The sequence below is a fragment of the Furipterus horrens genome, unplaced genomic scaffold (assembly GCF_987537825.1).
Source record: "Furipterus horrens unplaced genomic scaffold, mFurHor1.1.pri manual_scaffold_9, whole genome shotgun sequence".
Lineage (NCBI taxonomy): Eukaryota > Metazoa > Chordata > Mammalia > Chiroptera > Furipteridae > Furipterus > Furipterus horrens.
The window spans coordinates 27,800,965-27,827,645 of NW_028327179.1; the positions used below are offsets into that span (position 1 = coordinate 27,800,965).

Consider the following 26,681-nt stretch of genomic DNA (forward strand, 5'->3'; position numbering starts at 1 on the left):
CTCCTGAAAGCTTTGGACAGTGGGGAGAATGTTACATGACAGAATATTTGAAAGACAAGATGATGCTTGTGAGTCTCTCATCAATGAAAAAGGATCTTTTCATTATTAGAAACAGGCCTTAAATGTTAGGCTGCTCATGTGTTTTGTGCAAGTGTGAAAAAAAGATGCCATTTATCCATTTTGGACTAACATCAAAGCATGCTTCTGTCACACTGTTCTTTTTGGGTTTGTCATATGGAGGGCTCTTTGAAAACTGTAATGAGATGCAAACTTACTGCAGCGTCCCCTTCTCTACTAATACATGAAGGATGGCTTTGGCTTTCAGGAACCAAAGCTCTTACAGGGGCTGCTGAGGACAATGCCTGGCATTCTGCAATCCTGTATCTGTCTGAGTGTATGACCCCAAGCTACCTCTTTCTCTCTTCGGGATAAATTTTCTCACCTGCGAAATGATCAGGTTGAGCTAGAGCAGGGGTCAGCAAACTCTTTTGGGAAAGGATGAGATAGTAGATATTTTTGGCTTTGGACCACATAGCCTGTGTTGCAACTACTTAACCCTGTCATTGTGGTATGAAAGCAGCCATACAAATATGGTCATCAGGTATGCTTGTTTTCCAATAATATTTTATTTACAAAGCAGGCAGGGTCCTAGATTTGGCCAGTGGGTCATAGTTGCAGATGCCGGGACTAGGTAAATTCTAGGATCCCTTTTAGTTTTTTTGTTTGTTTGTTTTTTCTGCCATCATATTTAGTTTTGATCATTCCATCAGAGTTCAGAATTGGGGCGAGGGGTGGGTAGCTGGAAAAAAGCAGCACACATCTGAAAGACTCTGGCTGGATGAGCTTACTATATGTGAGTTATCTTTTCACTTGGAATCTTTTAACTTTGTAGCATAATGTCCCTATTATATTTAGCAATTAGAGTGCCATCAGAAAGTAAAATGTAAAACCATTATTCCTTGAAAAGAGAAAAGGCTACGGTATGAAATGATGCATGCAAGGAGTGTGGGTGATAATTTACTCATATAATCATTTCTATTTCAGTTCTATGGCAAGTATTTCTGGAGCTAGCTCACATGGCAGAGAGATCTTTAAGATGTGCACACCATAATTAACTTTTTTATATACTTTGATAGAAATATCAATAGTCTTTTCTCTGTTAGCAGTTTTAACTTTACTTATGGTGTATGGAGTGATCTGAATTAAAGAATGATGATTATAAGAAAAAGTCCTTTATACTTTGGGTTTAAAACAAAACACACATTTTCTTCCTGTTATTTTTATTTCATAGTTAAGTTCTAGACAATGGACATCTCTGTTCTTTTTAGTCCTTAGCAGGGGGGATTAGACAACTAACAGGCCAACACTTCTGTGGTATACAGATCAGTGATTCTCAATGTGGTCTCTGGCCCAGCAGCATCAGAATGGCATGAGCATCACCTGGGAACTTGTTAGATGCAGATCCTTTCAGGCTCTCCTGGGGATCTTGGAATGTGTCCCTCAGGAATAATGACTTCTTTTGTCATTCAACTTTAAATGTTTTAATGTTATCCTTGATGTTTTATTACTACAGAGCACTTGTTTTCCAATAGCATGATTGGCATAGAATTTATATACAATAAAGTTCACACTTTTTAAAGTACATATAGTTCAACAGCTTTTAGTATATTTACAGAATCTTGCTATCATCACCATCTTCTAATTTTAGAGAAGTGTCATCGTCCCCAGACAAGAAACCTTGAAGCCATTCGCAATCATTCCCAACCCCCTTCTCTCTCATCTTTCAGTGCCTTCTGTCTTACCACCACTATCCTGTATCATTTCCATGTATGTTTGGTTCTATTCTCTGTTCCATCCTGTCACTCGCCATTTGCAATTTTCCTAACTCTGCCAAAATTACATTGTCCTAATTATTAAAGCTTTATTAAAAAGTCTTCATACCTGGTACAAGTTATCACACTCAGTTCTTTAGGAGGCTCAGTTTTTCTCAGCCCTTCGCTATTCCATACAAATTTTTTAATTAGGCTACCAATTCCATGACCAATCCTTCTGGGATTTTAAATCTATAGGTCAATTTGAAAGACTATATATCTTTAAAATATTAAGTATTGTTATCCATAAACATGGTACATCTTTTCATTTATTTAAATCTCTAATGACTTTCAATTATTTTATTATTTTTTCTATAAAAATCTTATATAACTTTTGTTAATTTATTCCCAGATATTTTATATTACACCTTTTTTATATTACATTTCTAAAATGTTTATGACCATTGTTTAGAAAGGCAATTGATTTTTATACATTGGTTTTAGAGCCAACCACTTTGCTAACTAAGCTCTATTATCATTACTAACAAGTTGTTTTTAGATTGTAGTGTTCTTGTGTATAATTATATTATCTTCAACTAATGATGGATTTGTTCCTTTCTAGTTTTTATGTTTTTATTTGCTTTTCTTATTGTCTGGCTAGAGCCTTCAGCTTTAATGGTAATCAAAACATGACAGTGAGCACACTTGTCTTGTTCTGATTTCAAATAGGATGCTTGTAACTTTTCATCATTAAGAATCATGTTTACTGAGACTTTGTTAAGAACCTTCATTCATGTAAAGAAAATTCTATTCTCTTCAAAGCTTAAGACTTTTTATGTTGAATCAATGATTAAATTTATTCAATGCTTTTTCTACTTCTATTGAGGTTATATATGGGTTTTCTCTTTTATTCTATTCTGGTGGATCACAGTTCTAGATTCTCTAATATTAAACTACTCTCACATTCCTGGGATAAACCCAACTAGGTCATGATAAACTATATAGTTTTTAAACCCCATTGGACTTAGTAATATTTTATGTTGGTTCTTGAATATTTGGTAATATTTTGTTGAGGTTCTTGAGTGAGATGAACCTATAATTTCTGTTCTCAAATTGTGCTTGTCTATATTTGGAGCCCGGATTATGCAGGGTAATTTAGAGAGTATTTATTATTTTTCTATTTGCTGCATAAGTCTACAAAAGATAGCAATTAACTGTTGAGTGTTTAGTAATTTCACCTATAAAGCGACATAGGCCTAGTTTTTCCTTATAAGATTTTAAACTATTGCTTTGATAGTTTTAAGACTATTGTGGTTCTGTAGTTCTTAAGTCAGTCTTGGTAAGTTATATTTTCCTAAGAATTATTTCATTTCATCTAGGTTTTTAAATTTATTGCCATAAAATTGCTCATGCTATTTTCCTTTTTAATGATGTTGTATATCTATTTGGCCCTGGCTGGTTTAGCTCAGTGGATTGAGCGTCGGCCTGCGAGCTAAGTGTCGCTGGTTCGATCTTCCAGTCAGGGCACATCAGAGAAGGAAAACTCTGACTCCAAAAAACCTCCGCTGCCTTGCGGCATACCTCTTCAGGGGAAAGGCTAAGGGAGTAAACCCCGACAGAAAATCCGGAGCCGGAGTCCCTAAGGCGGTTTGACGCTGTAGTCAACACCGGCAACTCCTGCGGCGCACCTAAACCCAAGCTGTATGGACTCCGTCTTTCCCTTGGACCCTTCAGCTGCGAAGAGAGGGGGGGTCTGCTGCATGGGCAACAGCAGACCCTCCATATCACCCTGCCCAGGCTCTGTAGCTTCAGCTTCACTGGAGAGGACACTCCAGCATCATCGTAAGATGTCGATTCAACACGGGAGGAGACAGATACCGTGTCACTCCCGAGTCGGACTGCACAGCCATTCTCGGCGGTGCAGATAGACTCTTAAGAAGCTACACCATCGTCTCTCGAGACGGACGGCTGCCGACGATATCTATTTACATTCCCTTTCTAGTCATTATATTTGTATTTTTTTAAATTGGTCTTGCCAAAGAATCATCTGTCTCATTAGTCTTTTCAAAAAGCTAACTTTTGTCTTTTCTGGCCTTCATGTTGTACTTTTGTTTTCAGTTTTTGGGAATTCTGCTCTTACTGTCATTGTTTCTCTCATTGTTTATTCTCTTATTCTTTCCTAAATACTGAAGATGGGCGTTTAGTTAATTTTCAGAGCTCTTTCTTTTCTAATATAAGCATTATGGCTGGTAGAGTTTCCTAAAAAATATTAGTTTTTCATTATTATTTAGGTTCAAATACTTAAAAACTTTATTGTGATTTCTTAATGGGTAAATGAGTGATTGCTCTATTTCCAAAGATGTGAGAACTTTAAAAATATCTTTTTGTTGTTGACTGCTATATTAATTGAATTGTCATCAGAGAATACTACTTTCTAAAGAGTAAACTTTAGAGCAACAGTTCCTTTATTGATGATATACTTTACTGATGATATACTCTGTTTTTGTTTAACTACAAACATTTCTATTTCAGTCTAAGGTTAATAGCTGCTTCCTCTCAACACTGAACATTCCATTGCTTTCTGTTTTCTGTTATTACTGTTCAGCAGTCTGCTGTCCATAAAATGATCATTATTTCGTAATGTCTCTCCTCTGGCTGCCTTAAAAACTTTTGTCTTTGGTGCTCTACAGAGTCACTACTATATGATATCTAGACATCTTTTTTTATTATTGTGCTTTCTGAAATTGTGGTTTAATAGCTTTCAGCATTCCTGGAAATTTCCCAGCTATTATCATGCCTTAATAGGCTTCATTCTTTCCTTCTGGGGCTCTCATTTGACATTTATTAGACTTTCACATTTTATCCTCAGTATTTTAAGTCATTCTTATATTTTCCAGTTGTTTTTCCTTCTGGATTATATTTTGGTTAATTTATTCATTTCTAGCTTCATTAAATCTCTTTCACATGTAGCTACTGTGCTTCTTAATATGTTTTATTTTTTCCTTTCAATGTTTAAATATTTTATATTTATATTTAGCTTTCCATTTAGTTATTTTTAAGAACCGTCTGATCATCCCTGGTATAGTTTTCTGTTGCTTGCTCATTCTTTTGATTCTCTAATTCTTTAAGTATTTCTTAAGTAGCTGTTCTATTTCTGACAGTTTTAATATAGATGGCATACCTCCTTATGTGCTTGATGATCTTTAATTGTGAACTAATATTTCCCCAAGGCTAAATTGTGAGAATCTGGTGGGATATATGGTAGGATGCTTTCTTGTGGAGATTTGGTTTGTTTCTGCAAGGAGCTGACAAGACTCCCAATCTGAAGCCACATGAGCTCTCTGTGAAAGTGCTGGCTTAATGCAGCATCTCAGGTTCAGTTCCCCTTCTTTGCTGTTGATCCTAGGTTCAGTTTCCAAATAGAATTTATAGTATCCTACTGGCTTTTTCCCTTAGTATAACACAGGCTCTTTCTTTTGCTACTTGCTCAGCACATTTATCTGCTCACTGCTCCAAGCTCCAGTGTTGACTCAGCTTGTTCCTTTTTATTTGGGGGGTGAGAGAGAGAAAGATAGGACTTGGAGATTATTTTGCCCACTTCCAGGGAGTCCAACAGCAAATCAAAATGTTTATATAGGATCTAATTGGTTTCCAGTAGTGTCTTGTCTGGCATTGCTACTGGAAATGGAAGTCCTATTCTTAATCTTTGAACTTCAATAAATGAAACACATATACTGAAAATTCTGTCTCAGTTTTCCCAGCACAAGGTACCCTATTATGATTTAAGGCATCACATATTTATAATTGTTTTTTATTTTAAATTTACAAATAAGGAAACTGGGGCTCCAAAAGGCTAAGCGACTTACCCAATTCGTGATAAAGGAGGGGCTAGAAACCATGTTGTATATCCAATTCAGCAGTCTTTTCAATAAATCCTACTACTCTTTAGGCCTGATTTTAAAAGACATGTTATATTAAATTCTACCTGTAATTGTTTGTATTATAACAAGGTATATACAATTTCATGTTTATTCATACCCAAGTCTAAATATATAATCCGTGTATAATTACATATATACAGAAATAAATACAAGCCTTTATGGAAACTATTATAAACACAATTTAACATATAGACAGGCATGACTATAAGGAAGATACCTTGGGAGCACTAAAGAGAACTACAGAATCCTAATCTTGTCCTTCTCTAATAAGTGTGGCCTTTAAAATAAAATATAATTGTATACATAGGACATTTGTTTTTACTTATGCATAAAATCAAATAATTTCTGGTAAAAATTATAATGACCTGGGTTAGCTATATTAATCCATATTATACTATATCTCAAGTGGTCTTTTAAGTGATCTCTCTGTTGAGTAAACTCATAGGTTAAAATGATATATTACATGAATATGACAACGAAGAGAAAAGTGGGATTCCTCGTGGGCAGTGCTCTTCAACAGTCCTCAGGAAATCTGTCAATATAAACAGTCACTAGCATAGCACCAAGTTAATAATCTAGTTCAGGGAGAGCAAGGAGGGAAACTAGACTCAGTCAGTAAAGGAATCGTTTCACTTTTGGGAAGCCTGCTGCCAGAGAGCGCAAGAGGCAAAGGCCAGAAGCACCCTCTGATGCACCAGCATTCCAGGCAAGTTCCGAATAGCTGCTAGAAGCAACCTAGGGCTTTCTTACATCCTGTCTGACAGTTGCTATTTTCTTAGTTTTGTTTAGGAGAAGTATTTTTAAAGTTAAAATAATTGGGTTAATATCCAATCAGGGTGGAGAGAGATGTTTCTTAAAGTTCTTTTTAGATATCATGGCCACATTAATCATTAAATATCCCTTTTAAAAATTTTTCATAGACGCCCCTCCCCAGGGTCATTTTAGTGTCTTTAATTTTTATTTCCATGTTAGCACTGCAAGGGAAGATAATGTATGTACAAGATTTTTTTTCTACTTTTGACTTTTCTCTCCCATTCAGGTTTTGATACTCTACCTTCCTCCCCCTGACCTCCAACCCCCCAAAATCTATAACATATTTCTCCACTTGTCAAACCTTTTATTTTGAGGGGATTGCAAAAAATTTTAAACTCCGTGCCACTAAGATTGTTCACAGCATGGTCCACATCTGCGTCTGCTCGTGGAAACCACTAACAGATGAAGATATTTATGAGTTTTATAGGTGAGAGTTAAGGTGTGGAGCTTGGAGTGGCAGAGCCTGTATCATCATCCCTAAAGTGGTAGGAGGCACTAGGCTGAGTCAATTTGGACAGAAAGGGACAGGAAAGGAGGTGGTCCCAACAAGCCCCATCTGTAACTGGCATGCCCAGAGCCAACTTCTGACTTTTCAGTACATAGTCAGTCATTCATTGGACTTCTCAGGACCTTTGTTTCTTCTTTTCAACTTCCATCTTTTCTATAATAACACGGACTACTATAAGAAATGAATTTGAATTATTTATATTACACATACTTTCAAATCTGCTATCACGTTGAAGAGTGAAATTACCACTATCTTTCATTGCCCTGAAATTCCCCACAGAGCCATCACTCCAAGATGGGTCTCTGCATCTGGGTGTGAACGGGCACTCCGTCACATTAGCTGCCCCTACAGGGCTGTAAAATGAGATTCTATCACTCTAAGTTGCCTTGTATTATTTTGTTGTTGTTTTTCAATAGCAATGACAGTTTCACTTAATAGGAAAATCAGCCAATTCAGAGTGACTTAACAATGGGAGAAGAGGTGTCAAATAACACAATGGATTGCTTCTAATTGCTTGAAGAGATGTCCTCCTTAAGTCCCCCGACAGAGTCTGAAATTAGGGCTGCGAGAGAGACTTGTTACACCGGAGCCCAGTGGGAAGCAGCTGGGGACAGTGGCATTGTCTCAGGAGAGCCAGCTTACTCATTATTTTAGTGTTTGTGATAGTGAACACCTTCAAAGTGAAAATTAATTTCCCTTTTGGATTACTTATGACATTATTTTTAATGCTGAAGTTTTCCACATCATCTTTGGCCACAGTAGTTCCCCTAGAATGACTGAGGGGAAAAAATTATGTGTTTGTTTCTCACAGCACATATAATGAGATTTTGAATTTATTTTCTGTGTTTTCCTTGTAGACATTTAATAATGATCTTTCTTTAAAGGGAAATAAATAAAAGTGTTCGGTGTTATGTATTAAAATGAAAGTTAAGTATTTTGTTGAGAGAGGTGAAGCTCTCCTCAAAACATCCATAGAATGAAAAATTTTGTCTAAAAGATTCTATTTCTGTCTAAAAAATGTCAAAACCCAACGCTTGCTAGTCAAAAGTAAGCTTCAGAATATTAAGATCATTATGGACTTGCCCAAAGTTCTGCTTGTCTCTTTTATATCTGTCCTCCAAATCTGATCTGTCAGTGAGTGTCAGGGACAAAAGGCCTTTCTTAATCTATCCAGCTGCTCTTGATCCTGCCAGAGCATATCTGGGCTCTGCGTAGAGGGCAAGAGGCAAGCCAGAGGTGCATGAAGTCAACCCCGGTTTCCACTCCTTCTTTTCACTCCCCCATCCCTCCAGGACCTTCAGTCCAGAGTGGCTGGAGGAGGTCCTGATGCCTGCCCGGGCTCCTCTGCCTGCTCTGCACATCCCACGCTGCCAAAGGTTCATTGTCACTTCCTCAGCACTGAACTCTCAGCTGACTTTCCAAGCAGGACACATTTTGGGGAATCTTTCTGTCACTTCCTTAGGAAGGGCTTACTGGATAGGTTGTTCATGTCCTCACAAAAAGCTGCATTTAAAATAAGTTCAGTAAGTTATTAAATAACTTTGGTAGCTGAAATGCACTATAAACACAACAGTAAAGGCTGAAATTTTCTCACGTTTCACCTTTAGTACTATGAATGTTGTGTATGAGTGAGTTTTTCTTTAAAAAGGGTTCCAAGGAAGGAGATTCATCTTAAAAAGAAGGCAGACCCAAGTCAGAGTAGCTACAGGGAAGCTGTGGGGTCTGGGAAGTGGCAATGAGATTCCTCGTGGATTAGGTATAGTGGTGTCCCATTTTGGGGGACTTCTCTTTGTGTGCTTTAGGGTAGGTGAGAAAGTAGCAACTTAAGAAAGCAAATGGAGCTTTATTCTTGACAAATACGCCGCTTCTCCCCTTTCAAACTAAGAACCAGCTGGCAAAGACCGTTGTTACTAGAAAGAAAGGTAAGGCTTCCTAGGAACATCCTCAAAGAGCTTCAGATGGACAAGCCCTGGATGGTTCTATCTTTAAGTTTGGATCTACTTAAGCTCGGGAAAATACTGAGTTTGGGTTACATTGCCTGAGAACAGTAACTGTTAGTGAGGCTTTTAACTGTACCTAGACATATGCACCTCTTTGGCCCTAGCTCCATGTGCAACTTTCTTTAGTCTTTCAAATGTGGAGTGTAAGTTTACAGTATTCCCTCGCTTATCGCGGGTATTGCGTTCTAGACCCGCCCGCCACCCCCGCGATAGGTGAAAATCCGTGAAGTAGGAACCTTACATTTATTTTAGTATTTATATATATTTTAAGGCTTTGTAAACCCTTCCCACACACTTATAAACCATTCCCAGTTCCTTATTAACCTTTCCCACTCCCTTATTAACCTTTTCCACACTTTTATGTTCTTAAACATATTCTACACTCTTAAACCTATGTAACTTTAACAACATACATATACAGTACCGCAAAATCCCGTGACATAGCAAAAAATCTGTGGTAAATAAATATAATATTTTTTAAAATCTCACGATACAGTGAAGCTGCGATAAGTGAACCGCAATATAGAGAGGGACTACTGTATTTTATTAAGTGATTTTTAATTAAACAGAATGTTTGTACTTATGTGCTATGGTAAAATTTTATTTTATAGGAGAAAATAATAACTGCACTTTGGCTCAACTGATACCATACCTGTGGGAAGTCCTGACCAGAATGACACTACCCAGCCACTGACACCCAGCAAGCAGAACTAGCATTGCATGGTATGTCAAATTATATAAGACATGGGAATAAAATAAACAGTTTAAGGCATTATTTATTATATTCATGTAAGAGACATTGCCTGAGCATCTCTATTTATTCTACTGGATCCCAAAGGCCAGTAGCAGAGATGTAAGAATTCCTTACCATATCCAAGAAACCAAAAGGGATGGATAAATATAGGTAAAGAGTATCATCCCAAAGTCTAAAGAAACCTACCTCAAATCCCATGGAATTTTAGTGTGGGGCTGTATATTTTTTTCTTTTAACGTAAATCATCTTCAACCCCGCCCTGCTTTAGAATAATGGGGATAAGATAGAAAGGGAAAAAAAAAATGAACCAGAAATTCCAAAGTAAAATAAATACTTGAATACAATCATACAAAACCCAGGAAACCAAAAAGTAGTGCTTTCCTGTAAAGAAGAGAGGATGACTCTGTGGGATTTCTAATGCGTACTGGACTTGATTATGCAGAAAGGACCACAGGAGGATTTGTTGTTGGGAGAGTGGGAACCTAGTGTTCCATGATTTTGTGCTTTCAAATTCATAGACAATTCCATTCCTGAAGTTTAAAAAATGCTGATATATAATAAAATTAATACTACAGTGGGTGGGAAAAGAAACCAATTAGGTTTATTTGAAGGAAAATGATGTCTCAGAAGAGATGAATAGTAATATTTGGTTATGTTTTTGAGATGATAGCTAAATGGTAGTAAGAATTCTAAGTCGAATAGTCAGGACCAGCAACAATTTCAAGTGAAATGCTGGAAGGGTTTGTACTAGCCAGCTCTACGCAGGGAGCAATTCTTTAAGGAATCCGGTAGAGTGTCAGAGAAGACAACATCCAATGCTCAGCTATGAACATTTTGTAAGATTATCCCATGACTCTTTACATACTGGAATTAACAGCAGTTCTTTAGGCCAAAATTTAATCTAAAATATGTGTCTTCAAGTCATTGTTAGTGGTTGCTGAAATGATTTTAACTGGTGTGGCCAGTATATAGTGACTGCTTTATTTCATTTGCTTTGCAGCCAGATGAATTGATAAATATAAAATAAACCTATGGATTATTTTCTTGCCGTGCCTTAATTTTAATATCTCACATATATTCTAGCACCTTGGAAAAGTGTAAAAAATATAGGGTTTAGAAAAAACCCTACCCCCATCTAACAGTTTAGTAATTCAAAGGAGAGACCCTAATTAAATCATGTTACTTTCAGATAAAACTTTCAAAAGTCTTCTAGTTTCCATCTCTATCTGATCCATTATGAAAAATAGGTATTCGCTGAATACTTTATTATCTGAAATGAATAGACAACTGAATTGTGTACCCAGGCGTAAAGCTAGCTCTTCACATAGACCACCTGCTTCAGGTACCCGGCAACAAAGGGCACCCTCTCCCCTAAGGTCTTAGTCAGCATTACATTGTTAAGATGCATTTTAAATTGATGTATTTTGGAGAATAACATAATAGATAAACATTTTTATCTGTTGTGTGTGTGTGTGTGTGTTTATGTGTTAAGCAGTAAGCAAAGGGTTTTAGATAAATAATAAAGATCCTGCGGCCAGTGGATATAACATGTGAACTCTGTAGGTAGAGACCATTCCACATTCTGCTTTGGACGGAATAGATATAAATGAATGAATTGGTTTTCTCTCCATAAACAATCTCATGAGGAGAGAAAGGCAGGAACCATCTTTCTAATTTGTTATAGGAGGATATTGACAAATGGATATTAAGTGATTTGCCAAAAGTGATGGACAGCATCAGTTCTAGGGAGGAATCTCAGGGAGACAGGGACAGTGTTACCTGTTTCCTAGATGGACTTTAGGCATCTTGTCTTTGTGCTTGACAAGAACCACAAGTTGGCTCAGAACATGCATTTCAATCCTCACCGACTCTCCTGATTGAGGAGGAACCTTTTAGGTCACTTTGATTTGAGCCACTCCATTCTCATTCTACTATTTTTTTAAATCAGGAAATAATTGCCCTACTAAATATTATTTGCAGTCCCTATTGCCAATAGTTGCTACATATTAGCCACTTACTGTGCCCTAGGCTTTCTGCTAAGTAGTTGGCATGTAATATCTCCTTTAATTCTTATCTCAACACTATGAAGTAAACATTATGCCCATTTCAAAGATAAGTAAAGGGAGGCTCAATGAGGTTATTATAACTTGTACAAAGTCAAGGAATCAAACCTAGATCTATTGAATTTTATGTCTTTTAAACTTATTTGGCATCCTATATTTATTATTTTATGATACAATCATCTTATAATCCAAAGACATTTTAATACTGTTGTATTAAATACTGTTGTATTTCTAGACATTTATATTTCTTAGAGAAAGCATTAGAGAGATGTCTCTGAATAATGAAGACATGAACAAGAGGGAGGAAATTTACTTGTTGGAAAGTCATATTCCAATGAAACTAATAGGATGATAGGAAGAGACAAATATAAAAGTTTATTGCATTCATGAATGGAGGGACATGAAAGTGAAGTAACTGGGATGACCAGCAGCTGAACAATAGCTAAAGGGATGCATCTAATGAAAACCAACACGAGGACTCCCAACATTCACTCACCATCCACATTGTAGAGAGCCCACATCATCTCATTTTAGGTAATAGTATTTCTCACCTTTTCTGAAACATACTCCTTGCTTCACCTGGTTCCTTAGACTCCCTCAAAGGGAAAAAAAATAAATTCTACCTTGCAGAGAAATTAAATACTAAGATAAGAACTGTTGGGTAGGGCTGAGTTTTGGAGGGCCACAAATCATTTAATATCTAAGACACTTTTGCTTTCCCCAGAACTGATTTGCCCTGTTGAGAATGTTTGGGTTACAACTACTTGATTCCTGTTCCTCTATCATATACCTGCTATTACTGCTAAAGTGACAAGGGTAACAGCTAAATAACAGGTACTCAGGAAAAGTATGGAGAGTCTGCATAGCATTTCATGCATGTTTCATTAACTCATTATATGGCAAGTTAGTTCGGTTAATCCATAGCTCCTGTTAATTACATCTGTTGAACTGCCTAGGCTGGTCAGAATGGCAGAAGAATGGCTCTAAAGTCAGATGTTCTGAGTTCAAACCTTAGTTCCACCATTTCTCAGCCATGGCTTTGGCCAGTCATTTCACATCATAGTTCTCAATTGGGGATGACTTTGTGCTCCCCCACCCCGAGATATTTGGCAATGCCTGGAGACATTTTTGATTTTCACAACTAGAGTTGGGAAACTACTGGGGGTGGGTAGAAGCTAGGGATGCTACCAAATATCCTACAATGCACAGGACAGCCCCTCGCAGGAAATGTCAACTACCAGGTTGAGAAACACTGATTTAACCTTCCTGGTTCCTCACGTTTGTCATTGTGCCAGACACTATTCATTCTTTCACAGACACGTCCAACCCATCTCCTTGCTGTCTCCACTCTGGAGGCTAGAAAAGCTAAATACTCATTTTATCAGCCTCCCTTGACTTGCAGCTAGGGATACCCTGAGGCACAGTCCTGCCCAGTGACACCTAGGTGGACACTTATTTGTTTTTCCCGACACAAGAAAAAGATTAGACTGATGTCGTCCCCTTCTTTTCTTCTTCCTACTTCGAGCGTGGAATGTGCAGAGCTGCAGTGGTCGTTTTGCTGTTGCAGGGGAAAGCCGAGATTCACAGAGGATGGCCCAGGCATCGGTGAGACCATGAATGGAGGCTATGTCACTCCTGGGCTTCTTGTTGTGTAGAATATTTAACTCCTATTTGTTTAAACGTTGCTGATACACTCACATTTCAAATTAAGTAATAGAGTGTTTCTGCTGTTTTTAAAATTGTGGTAAAACACACACACACACACACACACACACACACAGGGTGTCCCCCAAAAATGTATACACACTTTAAATACTTATAAAGTCAGTGCTTATTAAAATAATTTCATTTTCAAAATGTAATAGAATCTACAGACATTATTTAATTGTTTTGTCAACGCCTATTTTCAAACTGACGTCCGTTCTGGTCCAGGCACTGCTGACAATGCAAAGCAGTGGAATCGCAAACATCACGAAACATTTTGTTCGGTATTTGTGTGCGTTCCTCTTCAATGGCTGCTCTCAATTCAGCGACTGTTGAGGGTTTCATAGCACAGACTTTGTGTTTTAAGTATCCCCATAAAAAAAAGTCTAGTGTTGTGAGGTCTGGTGAACGCACAGGGTATTCTACGAAACCCCTTCGTACGATCCACTTGTTTGGCAAGATCTCATCAAAGTAGGATCTAATATCGTGATGGGAGTGTGTGTGTGGGGGGCCCATCTTGCTGTTTCATGATGTTTGCGGTTCCACTGCTTCGCGTTGTCAGCAGTGCCTGGACCAGAACGGACGTCAGTTTGAAAACAGGAGTTGACAAAACAAATAATGTCTGTAGCTTCTATTACATTTTGAAAATGAAATGTATTTTAATAAACACCGACTTTATAATTATTTAAAGTGTGTATACATTTTTTGGGACACCATGTATATATATATATATATATAAAACAAAAATTTGCCATTTTAACTTTTTAAGCGTAAATTCAGTGGCATCATTTACATTTACAATGTTGTGCAACCACTCCTTTCTCCTTCCTTCCTTCCTTCTTTCCTTTGCGTTCAAAATTTATTAAGCACCTCCTAGGGGAGAAATGTCATGCTTCAAATCTAAACCAAAGTGACACATGATTAAATTGTTGAAAATAATAAAGAAAAAAAGACTATAATGAACATTTCTGGTGTTGATGAAATAGTTCTGTGGTCAATCATGAGCTTCAAAATTTTCTGTAGGAGCGGGCTGTGTTATTGCTCCAAAGTTGTCAATGAACCAGGCACCTACCTTATGAAGTCCTCATCCTGCTAAGTACTTCTAAAGCTGATTTATAAGTACTGCTGCACCTAATGTTCATTCACAAAGGTACAAAACCAAAGCTCCACACAGTGACTGTCATGGCTAGTACCGGGAAGAGTGCCATTTTCTCAATGAGAATAAAACCTCAACTCCCAAGGAACAGGGACAGTCAGGAGAGGTAAAAGGTCTGTTCCTAGCAGAGGAGCACAGCAGGCCAACTCTTTAGTTGGTGGGAGATGTATTTTGGGGAGAGGATCTGGTGTCCAGAGGGTGTATATGCTGAAGAGCACATTACAACAGGGAGCAGGAGAGGAGCAGGAAAGGGTGCTAAACCTCTGATGACAGCAGTGACAGCAAATCTGACTTGGGCACTGAAGATCTTTTAGACAAGTGTGGCTGGTCAATCATTTAAGATCAACAACTGGAATAAGGTTTGGAAGTCAGGTGTTCATGGAGCGCCTGCTGTGTGCAATATGTTTTATATTATAAAACAATTATCTGCTTGCCCTGATGTATCTTGCAATTTATTTAGAGGGTCAAGAGTCACCACATCATTTCTTCAGAAAATAAGTGGAAGAAACAGTTAGAAAATCAAAATGCCATTAGGGTTCTGAGATGGCTCCGTGAACTCCATGCTTGCAGAATGTTAATGAGGGAGCCAGAAACTGAGCTGTCTGGGCAGAGGGTGTATTGGCAGAACAGAAGACTCTAATAAAGAGAAACAGCATCAAGAGAGGAATGACGTGGCCCCAGAAAGGGGGTGGGGGCTGAGGAGGCAGTTCGGAGGTTGGCCTGGCTGGGTCCCCAGGGAGTATAAGGTTCAATAGTGAGGACAGTGCCAGGGAGGTACCGAGGAGCTCATGACTCCCAGGCCAGTCACGAGAGAGTATGGCTTCATGTCTAGGTGCTGCGGATTCTCGTCCTGTTCCACTACCCCCACTCCTGCCCATTTGTTTCACATGTTGTTTCATATCACACACTCAAATGTGAATGTTAGAATATATATTAGTTTTTCAGAAAGTCGACTCCCAACAGATTTTCTTGGGTTCCTCCACATAAGCACCACCTGCCCTCGCAGTCACCTCTTTACATGATTTTCTTTTAAATCGGCTCTTACCTAGCATTTCATGGTGATCAAACCTGTCTTTGGCAGTCAATCTGATAATTATTACTGCTACCTGCTACTTTATATTCTGGAATGAAAAGGGGTTAAGAGCGAGCCCTCATCCTTTGAGTTTTATATTTTGTCAAGCGCAGGGTATATTTCTGGCACTTTGTACGTTCCACGCGGAACAAAGCGGACCCAGTGGTCCCTCACCTGCAGGGTGGTGATAGGTTGCACTGGGAAATGAGGCTCTTATCACAATGTACCGGAAGAGAGAAATAGTGCCTCGAGTGGACCTCCAGGAACACTGGAAAATCCTGAAATAACCTACACCCAGGAGACAACGGCTTTGCTTAATGAGGGTTTTATTTCCACAGTCACCCTTTGATAGGTGTACATTGCCAAGGGTAGACGCTTAAAGTTACTTAAAAATAATAAGGGGCTAAACCAGCAGATAGTCTTTCAGTTGAGGGGGAGGAAGAGAAAGGAATTACTGACCCTTGGTACTCACTTAACACGATGTTTTAATCAATAATAGGAAGGTAATAAAGCTTAAGAATTTCCTTTCGAGTTCTGGAAACTATTTTTGCTGAGAATTTTGTCTAATGAAAGATTTTATTACTTCTGTATGTTATAAAGTATTTCCAAGTTGTTACTTAGAGAACAGAAATGCAGAATTGTGTTAACCAATATAACAGGGATTCTTTTTCTTTTCCTTTTTATAGACTAAACAAGTGTTTTAAGAGATTGGCTACTATTGTTTCCCCATTTGTTGAAAATGCACATCTGTATCTTTGCATGTAGAAGGAAGAGAGTACCCATGAAAATGGGAAACTTTAGAGGCTGCAATAATTAATGTGACCACACTGGTTAGAAATTTGATTAACTAATTTTGCATAAAATCATAATCCATTAGAGAAATTAAAAACCTTATACATTTTCTTGAATAAATGGTAACTCAATCATTTGCCCCCTCAACACACTTTTGCTGAGCCCACACTATGTAGCATGATGTTAAGCATGGAGTGATGTTAGGTCCCATTCACTGAGTCCTGAAATAGACAAGTAAATAATTACAATACTGTGGGTGAAAAGCCTTGAAAGAGAAGCACACAGGATACTGCAAAAACATGGAAGGACATCCAGTTTAGCTTAGGAGGAATAGGAAAGGCTTCCCAGAGGAGGTGATGCCTGAATGAAAACTTGTGAAAGAATTTAGCCACAGATTGGGTCACTTGAGGTGGCTGGAGTGAACACAGCTACTGTGCTGTACGTAATACTTTTATTAAAAAAAAGAAGTAAATGTCTCTTCTTCCATTACAGTATGTGTTTTGCAAGGATAAGTTCATTTTTTAGCCAATTTTGTGAGCTCCATTCTTTTTTCTGATGTTCTATGCAAGTGGACTACTAATGACTAATAACAATCTGAATGCACTCTTGCTGCATAAGTGTAACGTGTGGTTTTGCACTTAAAAGAGGCATTCAGATACTCTCAGCAGCGGTTTAACATCAGCAGAGCACTGATGGCCAGGCTGACTTTGGAGAGGATTGAAATTATTTCATGTTGGATCCTAAATTTTATATTTATTGTACTATATTCCCTAAAGTATATCTTAATAAGTATTTTGTAACCAGAAGTCCAACAAACAACAAAAAGAAAGAAAAAGAAGGGAAGGTCAGGGTATTCCAGGCCAAAAGAATGGGCTGTAACGAGGGTGAGAGAGATATGACACGTTCCCAAGGGCAAGGCAGGGCAGGGCTCCATGGGGCGAGAACAGAGGACAGGAGTCTAAATGTCATGAGGTGGGGCTAGAGGGCAGATGGGAGCCCCCGTGTGCCTTAAGGTGCTTCGATTCTCCAGAAAATCCTAGGAGTTCTTGACTATTTTAATCTGTGTTTTAACAAGTTCCTCCTGGCTTTAGGTTAGAGAGTGGATGCTACCCTGGGGGCTAACCTGGATTCAGGAACATCAGTTAGGAGAAATGATAAAGGCCTAGACTGAAGTAGGGGCAGTAAGTATGGAGAAGAGAGTATACATTTAAGAGACAAGCCTTTAAGATATATAATTAAAGTTTATCATCAATTGAGTGTGGAGGTAAGAAGGAAGAATGGATAGACTCCTAGCTTTCTAGCTCAGGTAATCTAGGGCTTGGGTAATCAGGACCTGGAATATGAGGGATGGGTGGCTGTCAGCAATATGCCACCAGAAGAACTGCTGCTTTCTCCTTAAATCTAGGATCAGTTGATGGAGAGATGCTGATTGAACCAGGTCAGGTTATGTGTCTGTCCCTTGGGATGCAGAAATGGGAACAACAGTATGGAGTGAAAAGGAACTCCACAAAGAAAAGCAAACAATGGAGTAGGGGATGAGAAAAAGTGTGGAGCAAATAAACACAGCTACCATGGTTTGTTATAGAAACTACGTAAGACCCGTGTGAGATGTCTCAGAGATAATCATGCATATGGATATGGAACTTGAGAGCATTCTGGGCTAGCGATTGATTTGGATGTCAACAGTGGCAGATAGACATTCACATGATGTGCAGGGGAAAGATAGGGAAGATAAGAGAGCCAAGGTGGAATTCTGGGGCACACAAACATTTTGGAAATGGAATAGGGAAAGAAGTCCCCAACTGCCTGAGATGGAATGTAAGTGCGAAGAGCAGTGGCACAGCGATTAGGGTGAGAAAAGTCCAGGACAGTAGAATCAGCTGGAGGCGACAGCTCCTGTATGAACCAGTTCAGTGGGGGTACTAACCAAGGATGGGGAAGCAGATTTCAGCAGGCGGAGTAGTGAACAGAGAGTAAGGAAGTAGGGACAGAAATGCAGACTACTCTCTCAAGAAGCTTGAGCGGGAGGGGAGAGCTCTAAACATGTATATGACAAGGGAAGAGAACTGGCTGAGTAGGAAATGTAAGACCAAGATAGAAGGGTACTAAAAGAAACATGCACTACTGCGCCTAGAAAAAAAGGTGTGTTTTTCTAAAACAAGGTCATTTAAAATACCCAAATGTGTTTGAAGGAAAGGATATGCAAAAAGAAAACATTTTTCAAGGACAGGTCAAATAGGATTAATAAATTGTGGGACAGGAATACATGCAAACATAACCAAGAACACACAAGGGAAACTTGGCAGCTAGATAAAGCCTCAAATGAGTTAATTCATGGGACCAAAATACACTGTATTGCCTAGAATCAGTTCTTACTCATCATGAGGACTTACGTAGTCATTATGGGCAGAGGAAAACACAACCTGAAAAACATGGAGAATACCCAAAACAGACCAAAGGCACAATTTGTAGAGGCTTGGTAAACTAAGCATTATTTTCATAAAGCTGCATAAACACAGCACGATAATTGGGGGAACTTAACTGGGGCCTAAAAAACTACCCAAGTTGAAATTCTATTCATTTGCTTTGGAAAGTCTCATTTATAGATCATTTGATGATATATTTCATTGGTTCACTCATTCATTCAACAAATCTGGGATTTGTTATGTGCTAAGCATAAGCCTGATAGAACGTCAATAAGAGCATAGATTCTTAAGGGAAATGAGGTAGTAGCTATAGTTTCAAAAAGCATATTTGATTTATCTTTTATCTTTGTAATAGGACATACAACGTAAAAGCTACCAAAATCTTCTTGGCTGGAAGAATATAGAGAGCATATAGTGGGAAAAAAAAACCCACCATGGAGCACATGGTCTTTAATAGGTGGAGAAACACTGGCCTGAGGATTCAAGCATTTCTCCTTAGAAGAAATTTGATAAGAAGAAATCTAAAGATTTCTTCCTCCAGCATTAAATTAATTTCCAATTTCAGGATATGAAGTAGGCACCACATGGAGGAAGTATATATTTAATTATGGAAGTATAGACACATTTTTTAAATATGCTGTTAACTTTTGGCTCTTTATATATCTTACCAGTGTCATTCCATCCTCTTCATTTCTACTGCTGCCCGTATCTTTAGGGTCAGGAACCGCAGGTACCCTATGTGAGGTAGAAACTTCTAGATTTGCCTCACAATCAGGAGCTGTCTCTTGGCAAGAGGAAGAGGAAAGCTTAGTGTTACTGTTTTAAGCTGTGTTAGCTGATGGTTACAGCTGGTATAGGGTGAGAGAGAAAACTAGATAGTCTGCTCCATGCTCAGAAATACATATTGATAAACACAAATTCTTGTGAAGATCCCAAATAAGGATGAGTCGGGAGATGACGTATTGGGAGAGAATGAGTATTTAGGCTTTATCTTAGACCAAGTGCCTATTAGCTTTTCAGCATCCATTTATTTCTTTTTGGTCCTGAGAAGGCCTATTCAAATGACTAAGCTAACAATGCCACACACAGCACGTTAGTGTACAGTGTACCCTGTAGGTGTAAAAACTTGGCTTTATTTTGCCCCTGTTCATGAACAAAAGCTTCTTGTTTGTTAGCCTTCCAAATGTTCCTTGCCATTATGCAGAAATACATTAATTTTAAAACAAAATAAATTATGTATGTTTCTGAAAAACAGAATTAAAAGAAAAACCATACACTAAACACACAAACACACAATGAAACTGACATTTTCCTGTTCCTTCTTCTGTGTCTGAGTTATAGCCAACACCTGTGGCCACACAAGGGGCAGACTTTGCAGCTGCAAAACCCAGATGTCAGACACTGGATTGTACGTCCCTGGCAGCAGTCCTAAGTGGGAGGTCGTCTCCTTAACTGACCTCTGAAATGGTCTATTGTCTGATTCCCTCTCTGGCCTGGGCTGTAACTAACAAGCTGTCTGTAGGCTGGTTTGGAGTTAGCGTACTGATGGGTTGTTCTGGATGCAATTATCCTTTGCCTTACCTTTGATTGTAAGGAATTTATTTCCTTTGTAGGGGGTGAAAATTGGGACTGGGAAAGTCTTGACAAAGAACTATATTCAGGTTTCTTCCAAGGACAAATTAAGACGCTTTTTACTGCCCCCTCTGCCCCACAACTGAAATTGGATGAGATCAACTTTGTTTTAGCACATAGTTGAGTTTTGGTTAATCAGAAGTACAAAGAGTTTCTTGGGAATACTTCCCCCCTCTGAAAGAAGACTTGAGTTTCCTTATGCTGCTTCTTAAAACTGCTTCTTAAAGGAGCAACTGAAGCATTTATTTCCTTAGAATCTTAAGGAGATACAACTTTGTTTTTTGCTGTTGTTAAAAAAAAAGGCATCTACGTAGAGAAGAGCTCTTTGTATCATGTGTTATCTTGGTTCTTTAAAGAGGAAAAGGTTATATACTATAATCCTGTCTCTTCACCACTTGGTGAAGAATAACATTATGGGTAAGATGCAAACATTATGGGAATGAGGCAGGAAAAGGCCAAGTATCTTAAGAGGACTCCACTTACAATGCGACACTTGTAGCCCCAAAGGGAAGATCTATTTTGAATACAGTTATAGTCATGGCAATTTAAGGAGAAATACATCTGATGTTTATAGGAAAATGAATTCTGAGGAAATTAGAGAATGTATTATCCTATCCAACATCAAATGGTATTCATCTACACCATGCAAACTGTTCCAAATGTTTTTATTAACTTCATAAAAATGTAAATATGTCTCTTGGCCACCACTGATTTAGATTGGAGTTCCAATATAAATAACTGATAGGTAAATGAGTAAATAGGAGAAAAGAAACATATCTCTCATAAAGAAGAATTCCAAGTAATTTACATGACTACTCACCCATCAAGAATGTGGAGTGGTGCATTTCCCTATCCCATGAGTTTGGACTATGCTTTCTGATTTAATTCCAAAGAGAAGAGTATAAAAAGCAGGGAGGGGAGGAGTTACTTTACAGTAACTGGTGAACACTACCTTGGCCCCTTGATAAAGGTTAACATCAGCAATAATGTCATATTGATTGCATGTACCCTTGACATGATCTCACTGAAGGGCAGTTCACCTTTGTAATATTCCTCCAAGAACCCATAACCATAGTCTAACCATGTGAAAACATTAGATAAACTCCAGCTGAGGGACATTCTAGAAAATATCTGACAGGTATTCCATAAATCTGTCATAGTCACTAAAATAAATAAATGTCTGAGGACTGTCACAGCCAAAAGGAGCCTAAGGATGACTAAATATAATATACTATATAGAATAGGATGCTGGAAGAGAAAAAGGACATTGGGAGAAACCATGAAATTTGGAGTGTGGATTTTAGTTAATCGTAACATCTCAATGTTCGTTCCTTTGTTGTAGTAAATAGGGGAGACTAGGTGAGAAGCATACAAGAATTTTTGCACTATTTTGGTAACTTTTCTATAAACCCAATACTATTCTAAAATTCAGTTTATTTAAATTAAAAAATGATGATTAACATATAACAATATTGACTTTAACAGCATTCCTACATGTCAGTGAATACATCTCTCTCTTTTTCGCCCATACCTATCCACCAAACCACATGGCATAATGAGTCATTCTCCTGACACATAAGAATACTTTATCTTTCAGGCTACGGTAGTATGAGTGGAGTCAGACCTATTCTGAGAGTTTGATTTTCCAATAATATTAGGTCATGGCCTTAGCAATATGACACAGTGCTCAAAAGATAATGTCCACAAACTCAGATTTCTCAGTGGCTTTCAAAGAGGTAAAATCCTTCAGCTACCTATACAATACACTTAAATTTCATGTGAATGTTATTAGCGACGTGATTAATAAGACAATGTATTAATCTTCAAAGAAAACATATTCTTTGCTAGATTACTGAGGGCAGTGTTCATTTACTGATCAATTGTTATCTTTGATAAAGGCAAGGGGTAAGGTCTGATGTACCACTGTTTTAGAACAAGGATGAGATTATTTCTTTGCTACTACCTATCTTTCCTTTAGAATTATGAGAAATCAGGTCTCTCAGAATTTTAGAAGAAATTTCTTTCATACTGTTTTCAATTTATCATTTTGCTTTGCGAAAGGGAAAAAAGTGTTGGTGTCAATGAATGTTTACTTTTTAAAAAGTGTAGCGTTTCTAGACTTGTTAATAAGAAATGTGCTTTTGCTAACATTTAATGATACAATTTTAAAAGTTCAGTTAATCACCATTTAATTAACCAGAATAAGAAACTGGTCAGAATTGCCTCTCAAGTTATTTTTAGGGAAGGATGCAAATCCCATTTTTAAAAAGCTGGAAAAAGATTGAGCAAAAAGGAAAAAGGACTCGTGGACATGGGCAACAGGATGGTGATTGCTGGGGGAGGGGGTGTAAGGGGACAGAATGGTAATGGAAAAAGAATAAAGGTTAAATCAAAAAGACAAAAAGCTGAAGAAAATGCATGCACTTCCTGCATATATTTTAGGGAGAAAAATAAGTTTCAGTAAAATTGCTTCCACATTCCATACCTACAGTACTTTATAATGATAACTTGTTAAGAGGAAAAATCCATGATGCTTGATAATAGAGAAAAAAAAGTGTTCCCTATGGAATTCTTAACTAAAGAACTACAGAAGAGTCAACCAACATAGTTTAGGGGTATTTTTCGTAGTGACTTAGTACTTGATATGGAAAAACAATAATGGGTGGGAGGGTTGTACAATAAATGTAGTAGCTATTTTTTATATTACCCTTTAAGAAGTTCACTTAATACCTGTTTTGCATTTCATTAGACTATGGTTTGTATGTGGTTACTAATGAGAATTATAACAGCTCCCTTTCCCAGAACACTGATGATGTGTCAAGCTTTGTACTGCCAGGCATTTGACATGCACCATCTAAAACAACACAAGCCTGCAAGGTGCATACAATTACTATTTAACAAGCAAGGGAACTAAGGACACCAAAGCCAGGGGACTGACTCAGAGTCCTACAGCTTGTAAGTGAGGGACCCGTGACAGGCTCTGTCTGCGTCAAATGCCCGAACTCCTTCCCTCCACAGCATACAGCGTTGTTAGAATTTATGTTGTCATTATTAATACTATTCAAGTACAGTAAATGTTTATCATTAATTATATGACTTAAGTCATTTTAACCTTCCCAGGTTTCAAGTTTCTCTTGGTTAAAATGAAGTTGGCTGGTTGATTTCTAATGTTTCCTTCAGTTTTAAAATAATATTGATTTATATACAGGATAAGAACATTAAAATGGCCATTTCCACAATGTGATTTCTCTAAATTCTCCTCAGTCCTATAAGCCAGAACTAGTGAGTGATCTTGCCATTTTCAATGTTATTCCTTAAAACCTACATATCAGAGCAAATTTCATACTTTTTTCTATACTACACAATTTACTTAAATATTTACTTAAATATTTACTTCCCAAAGAATCAATAACTTGCATTCAGACATGAATAATGCAAAGAAGATAAGTTTTCTGTATCTGAAATTAATAAAAATATCAGTTTATTTTACTCATGTTTATTTAAATAGAACAATTTTTAGACAAATGAAAATATGTATAAGCATATTTATATAACATGGTAGACAAAAATATAAATGAAATATATAAGTATCTGAGACAAAATTTAATACATATATTAGATAAATTGATGACAGGTTTACATTTTAAGGTACATTAACATCGATATTAAAAAGGATAGGCTTTCACAAAAACTGCTGTAAAATGTTCACATTTGTGTTAGTAATAAGTAGTATTTCCTAGACTGATGTTTTATGAAAACTGTGTAAAGATCTCACTTAACCATTTACCTCATGTGGTAAAATTATTTGTAAATGACACATATTTTTGCCAATAAAAGTGTTTCTTTATCTTTTAAAAAACAGCATTTTTATCAAGAACATGCCACATTTATTAAATATGCATAACACATTAAAACTTGAATAATTCATGTACCTTTATGCAGTGTTCAGTTTTGCTATGGCACACTATCTTTGTGAAAAATATATTTAAAAATTGGCACAGAATTAATAAATCATATTGCTACTATTCAGAACAAATGTGGTTCAAATTTTACATGGCACAAAAAACACTATCACAGTTTACCACTTCCCTTTGCAGTTTATTGACCAATGGCAGTTTGTTTATTTTTTTAATTGGAATAAATAATGGATATTCAATAACCAAAAGTCATATCTAGGTGTTTTGCCTATACTCTTATCTAGGTGTTTTGCCTATACTCTAATTGAAAATGAGTCTATTTCAGTTTTTCTAGCAGTAAAACATTTCCATCTGTATTGTGGCCAACAAATTTCTAACTAAGGGTGTTATCAGCAATAACATGTTTCATCATGAGATGTTTTTATTTGGGAGGCAGAGACGTTGAAAGGAAATGTGGATCTCTTCACACGCTGGGAACATATGTGGTCAGGGGAATAAATGCTAATCGAGGCAGAAGCAGGAAAGTTCTTTGGAAAGCTGGTGAGGGAGAACATGCTGAAGGAGCATCAGGCAGAAAACAAAGGCAGGGACATGGGAATCAATCAGGTGCAAAGGACTGGCATGAGTTTAAGGAAAATGAAATTTATCACTTGAAGAAACAGCATCCGGAACATTCCTGCTATAACATTCTTAGAGCAGCAAACTCCCTCTGCTTTAACTTTTTTTTTTTTTAATTTATTGATTTTAGAGAGAGAGGAAGAGAGAGTAACATCAATTTGTTGTTCCGCTTATTAATGCATCATTGGTTGTTTCTTGTATGTGCTCTGACTGGGAATCAAACCCACAACCTTGGTATATTGGGACAACGCTCTAACCAACTTAGCTACCCGGCCAGGGAAAATCCCTCTGCTTTTTAGGGCAAGTTTTCAATTCCCAGAACCATGTCTATATCAAGGCAGAAGAAGTTAAGCTTAAGTGGCAACTATTTTTTTCTGAACTTATTCATAAACATTTTGGAAGAAGAAAGAATAATATTAATTCAAGCTTCCTCGAAACCAGAGAAGGGAATTCACATTCACTCTCAGGGCAGACTTCAGACTTGTGGTAACCAAGGAAAATGCCACAGTTCTTCTAAAATAAATTTGAGGTATGGTATTTTGAGAGCCTCATTGAAGGAATCTAATCCTTTCATAAAACTATCATTGCCTAATTTTTATATTTTTTATTGGGGAGAATGGAAGTAAAACTTAATTTCAATTTTTATACAAATATACTTTATTCTGGAAAACAGAGCAACGAATATGTTAGTCTTTGCTTTATGATCCTTGTTTTTCTGAGGGTTTTGAGACAGTGAAATGGCAAAGAACATCAAACAGGTTAAATAGGCAAACTTTCATTTTAAAGCTGTTAAGGTACAAACATAGAAATTATGAATCACAGAGCACTGAATTTTCAAGAGTAAAATCATACCAAAACCGTGACAAGTTTTCGCTGACATCATAGGTGAGTAAGTGGTCTTGAAGGTCACTGATGCTGCCCTGCACAGCCAGCACGTGCGGGGCCAAGGTGAAGGGCACGTCGCTCAGAAGCTCAGCCATTAACGAGCTGTGTTCCAGGGTCTGTCCTGCCTTATTTTCCGCCTCAGGGCCTGCTACAGTCACACTGGATGAGTTTTCTTTGCCAGTCTAAAAATATATATATATATATATATGTATTCAAATCATTTAGATCTCATGGACTTGGAGGTTTAGTAATGGTAAATGGGGCAAGAATATACTAAAATAATTGAGAAATGGGGGAATATATAAATATTCCCAGATTAGAATGTAGCTGTTTGCTTTACTTGAGAAATACATCCATATAAAGCTCTAATAGGCTTTAACATGAATCCTAAACCCTAATCTTACTCAGATTGACTATCCATGACCCCATTGACCATCCATGAACCCCTCAAACTGGCATTCTTCCTATTTCCCTAGCCCAGATAATGTCTGCACAGTCTGTCTCTGCTTTTTCAACCAGATGTAAGCTTTCAGGCTCTATGGAATTACCAGATTCCCTGTGAAATTTTATAGCAACACAGTCCAAAGTG

The 26,681-nt window shown here is 37.5% G+C and overlaps 1 protein-coding gene and 1 long non-coding RNA gene across 10 annotated transcripts in view; one reads left to right on the forward strand and one right to left on the reverse strand.

The window, feature by feature from the left end:
* LOC150001480 (uncharacterized) overlaps positions 1-26,681 on the forward strand; it is a 139,832-nt gene that overhangs the window by 53,103 nt on the left and 60,048 nt on the right. For 5 of the 7 annotated variants that reach the window (XR_016513043.1, XR_016513039.1, XR_016513044.1 and 2 more), the window contains exons 2-3: positions 9,685-9,796; positions 13,416-13,495. This is a non-coding gene — a long non-coding RNA (uncharacterized LOC150001480). The remainder of the gene's footprint in view (positions 1-9,684; positions 9,797-13,415; positions 13,496-26,681) is intronic. The other 2 variants (XR_016513041.1, XR_016513040.1) reach the window with 1 other exon arrangement.
* UMAD1 (UBAP1-MVB12-associated (UMA) domain containing 1) overlaps positions 24,134-26,681 on the reverse strand; it is a 210,138-nt gene continuing 207,590 nt past the window's right edge. For all 3 annotated transcript variants that reach the window (XM_090287195.1, XM_090287197.1, XM_090287196.1), the window contains one exon: positions 24,134-26,274. In XM_090287195.1, the coding sequence (XP_090143321.1) occupies positions 26,017-26,274 (258 nt within the window). In that variant the 3' untranslated portion in view covers positions 24,134-26,016. The remainder of the gene's footprint in view (positions 26,275-26,681) is intronic.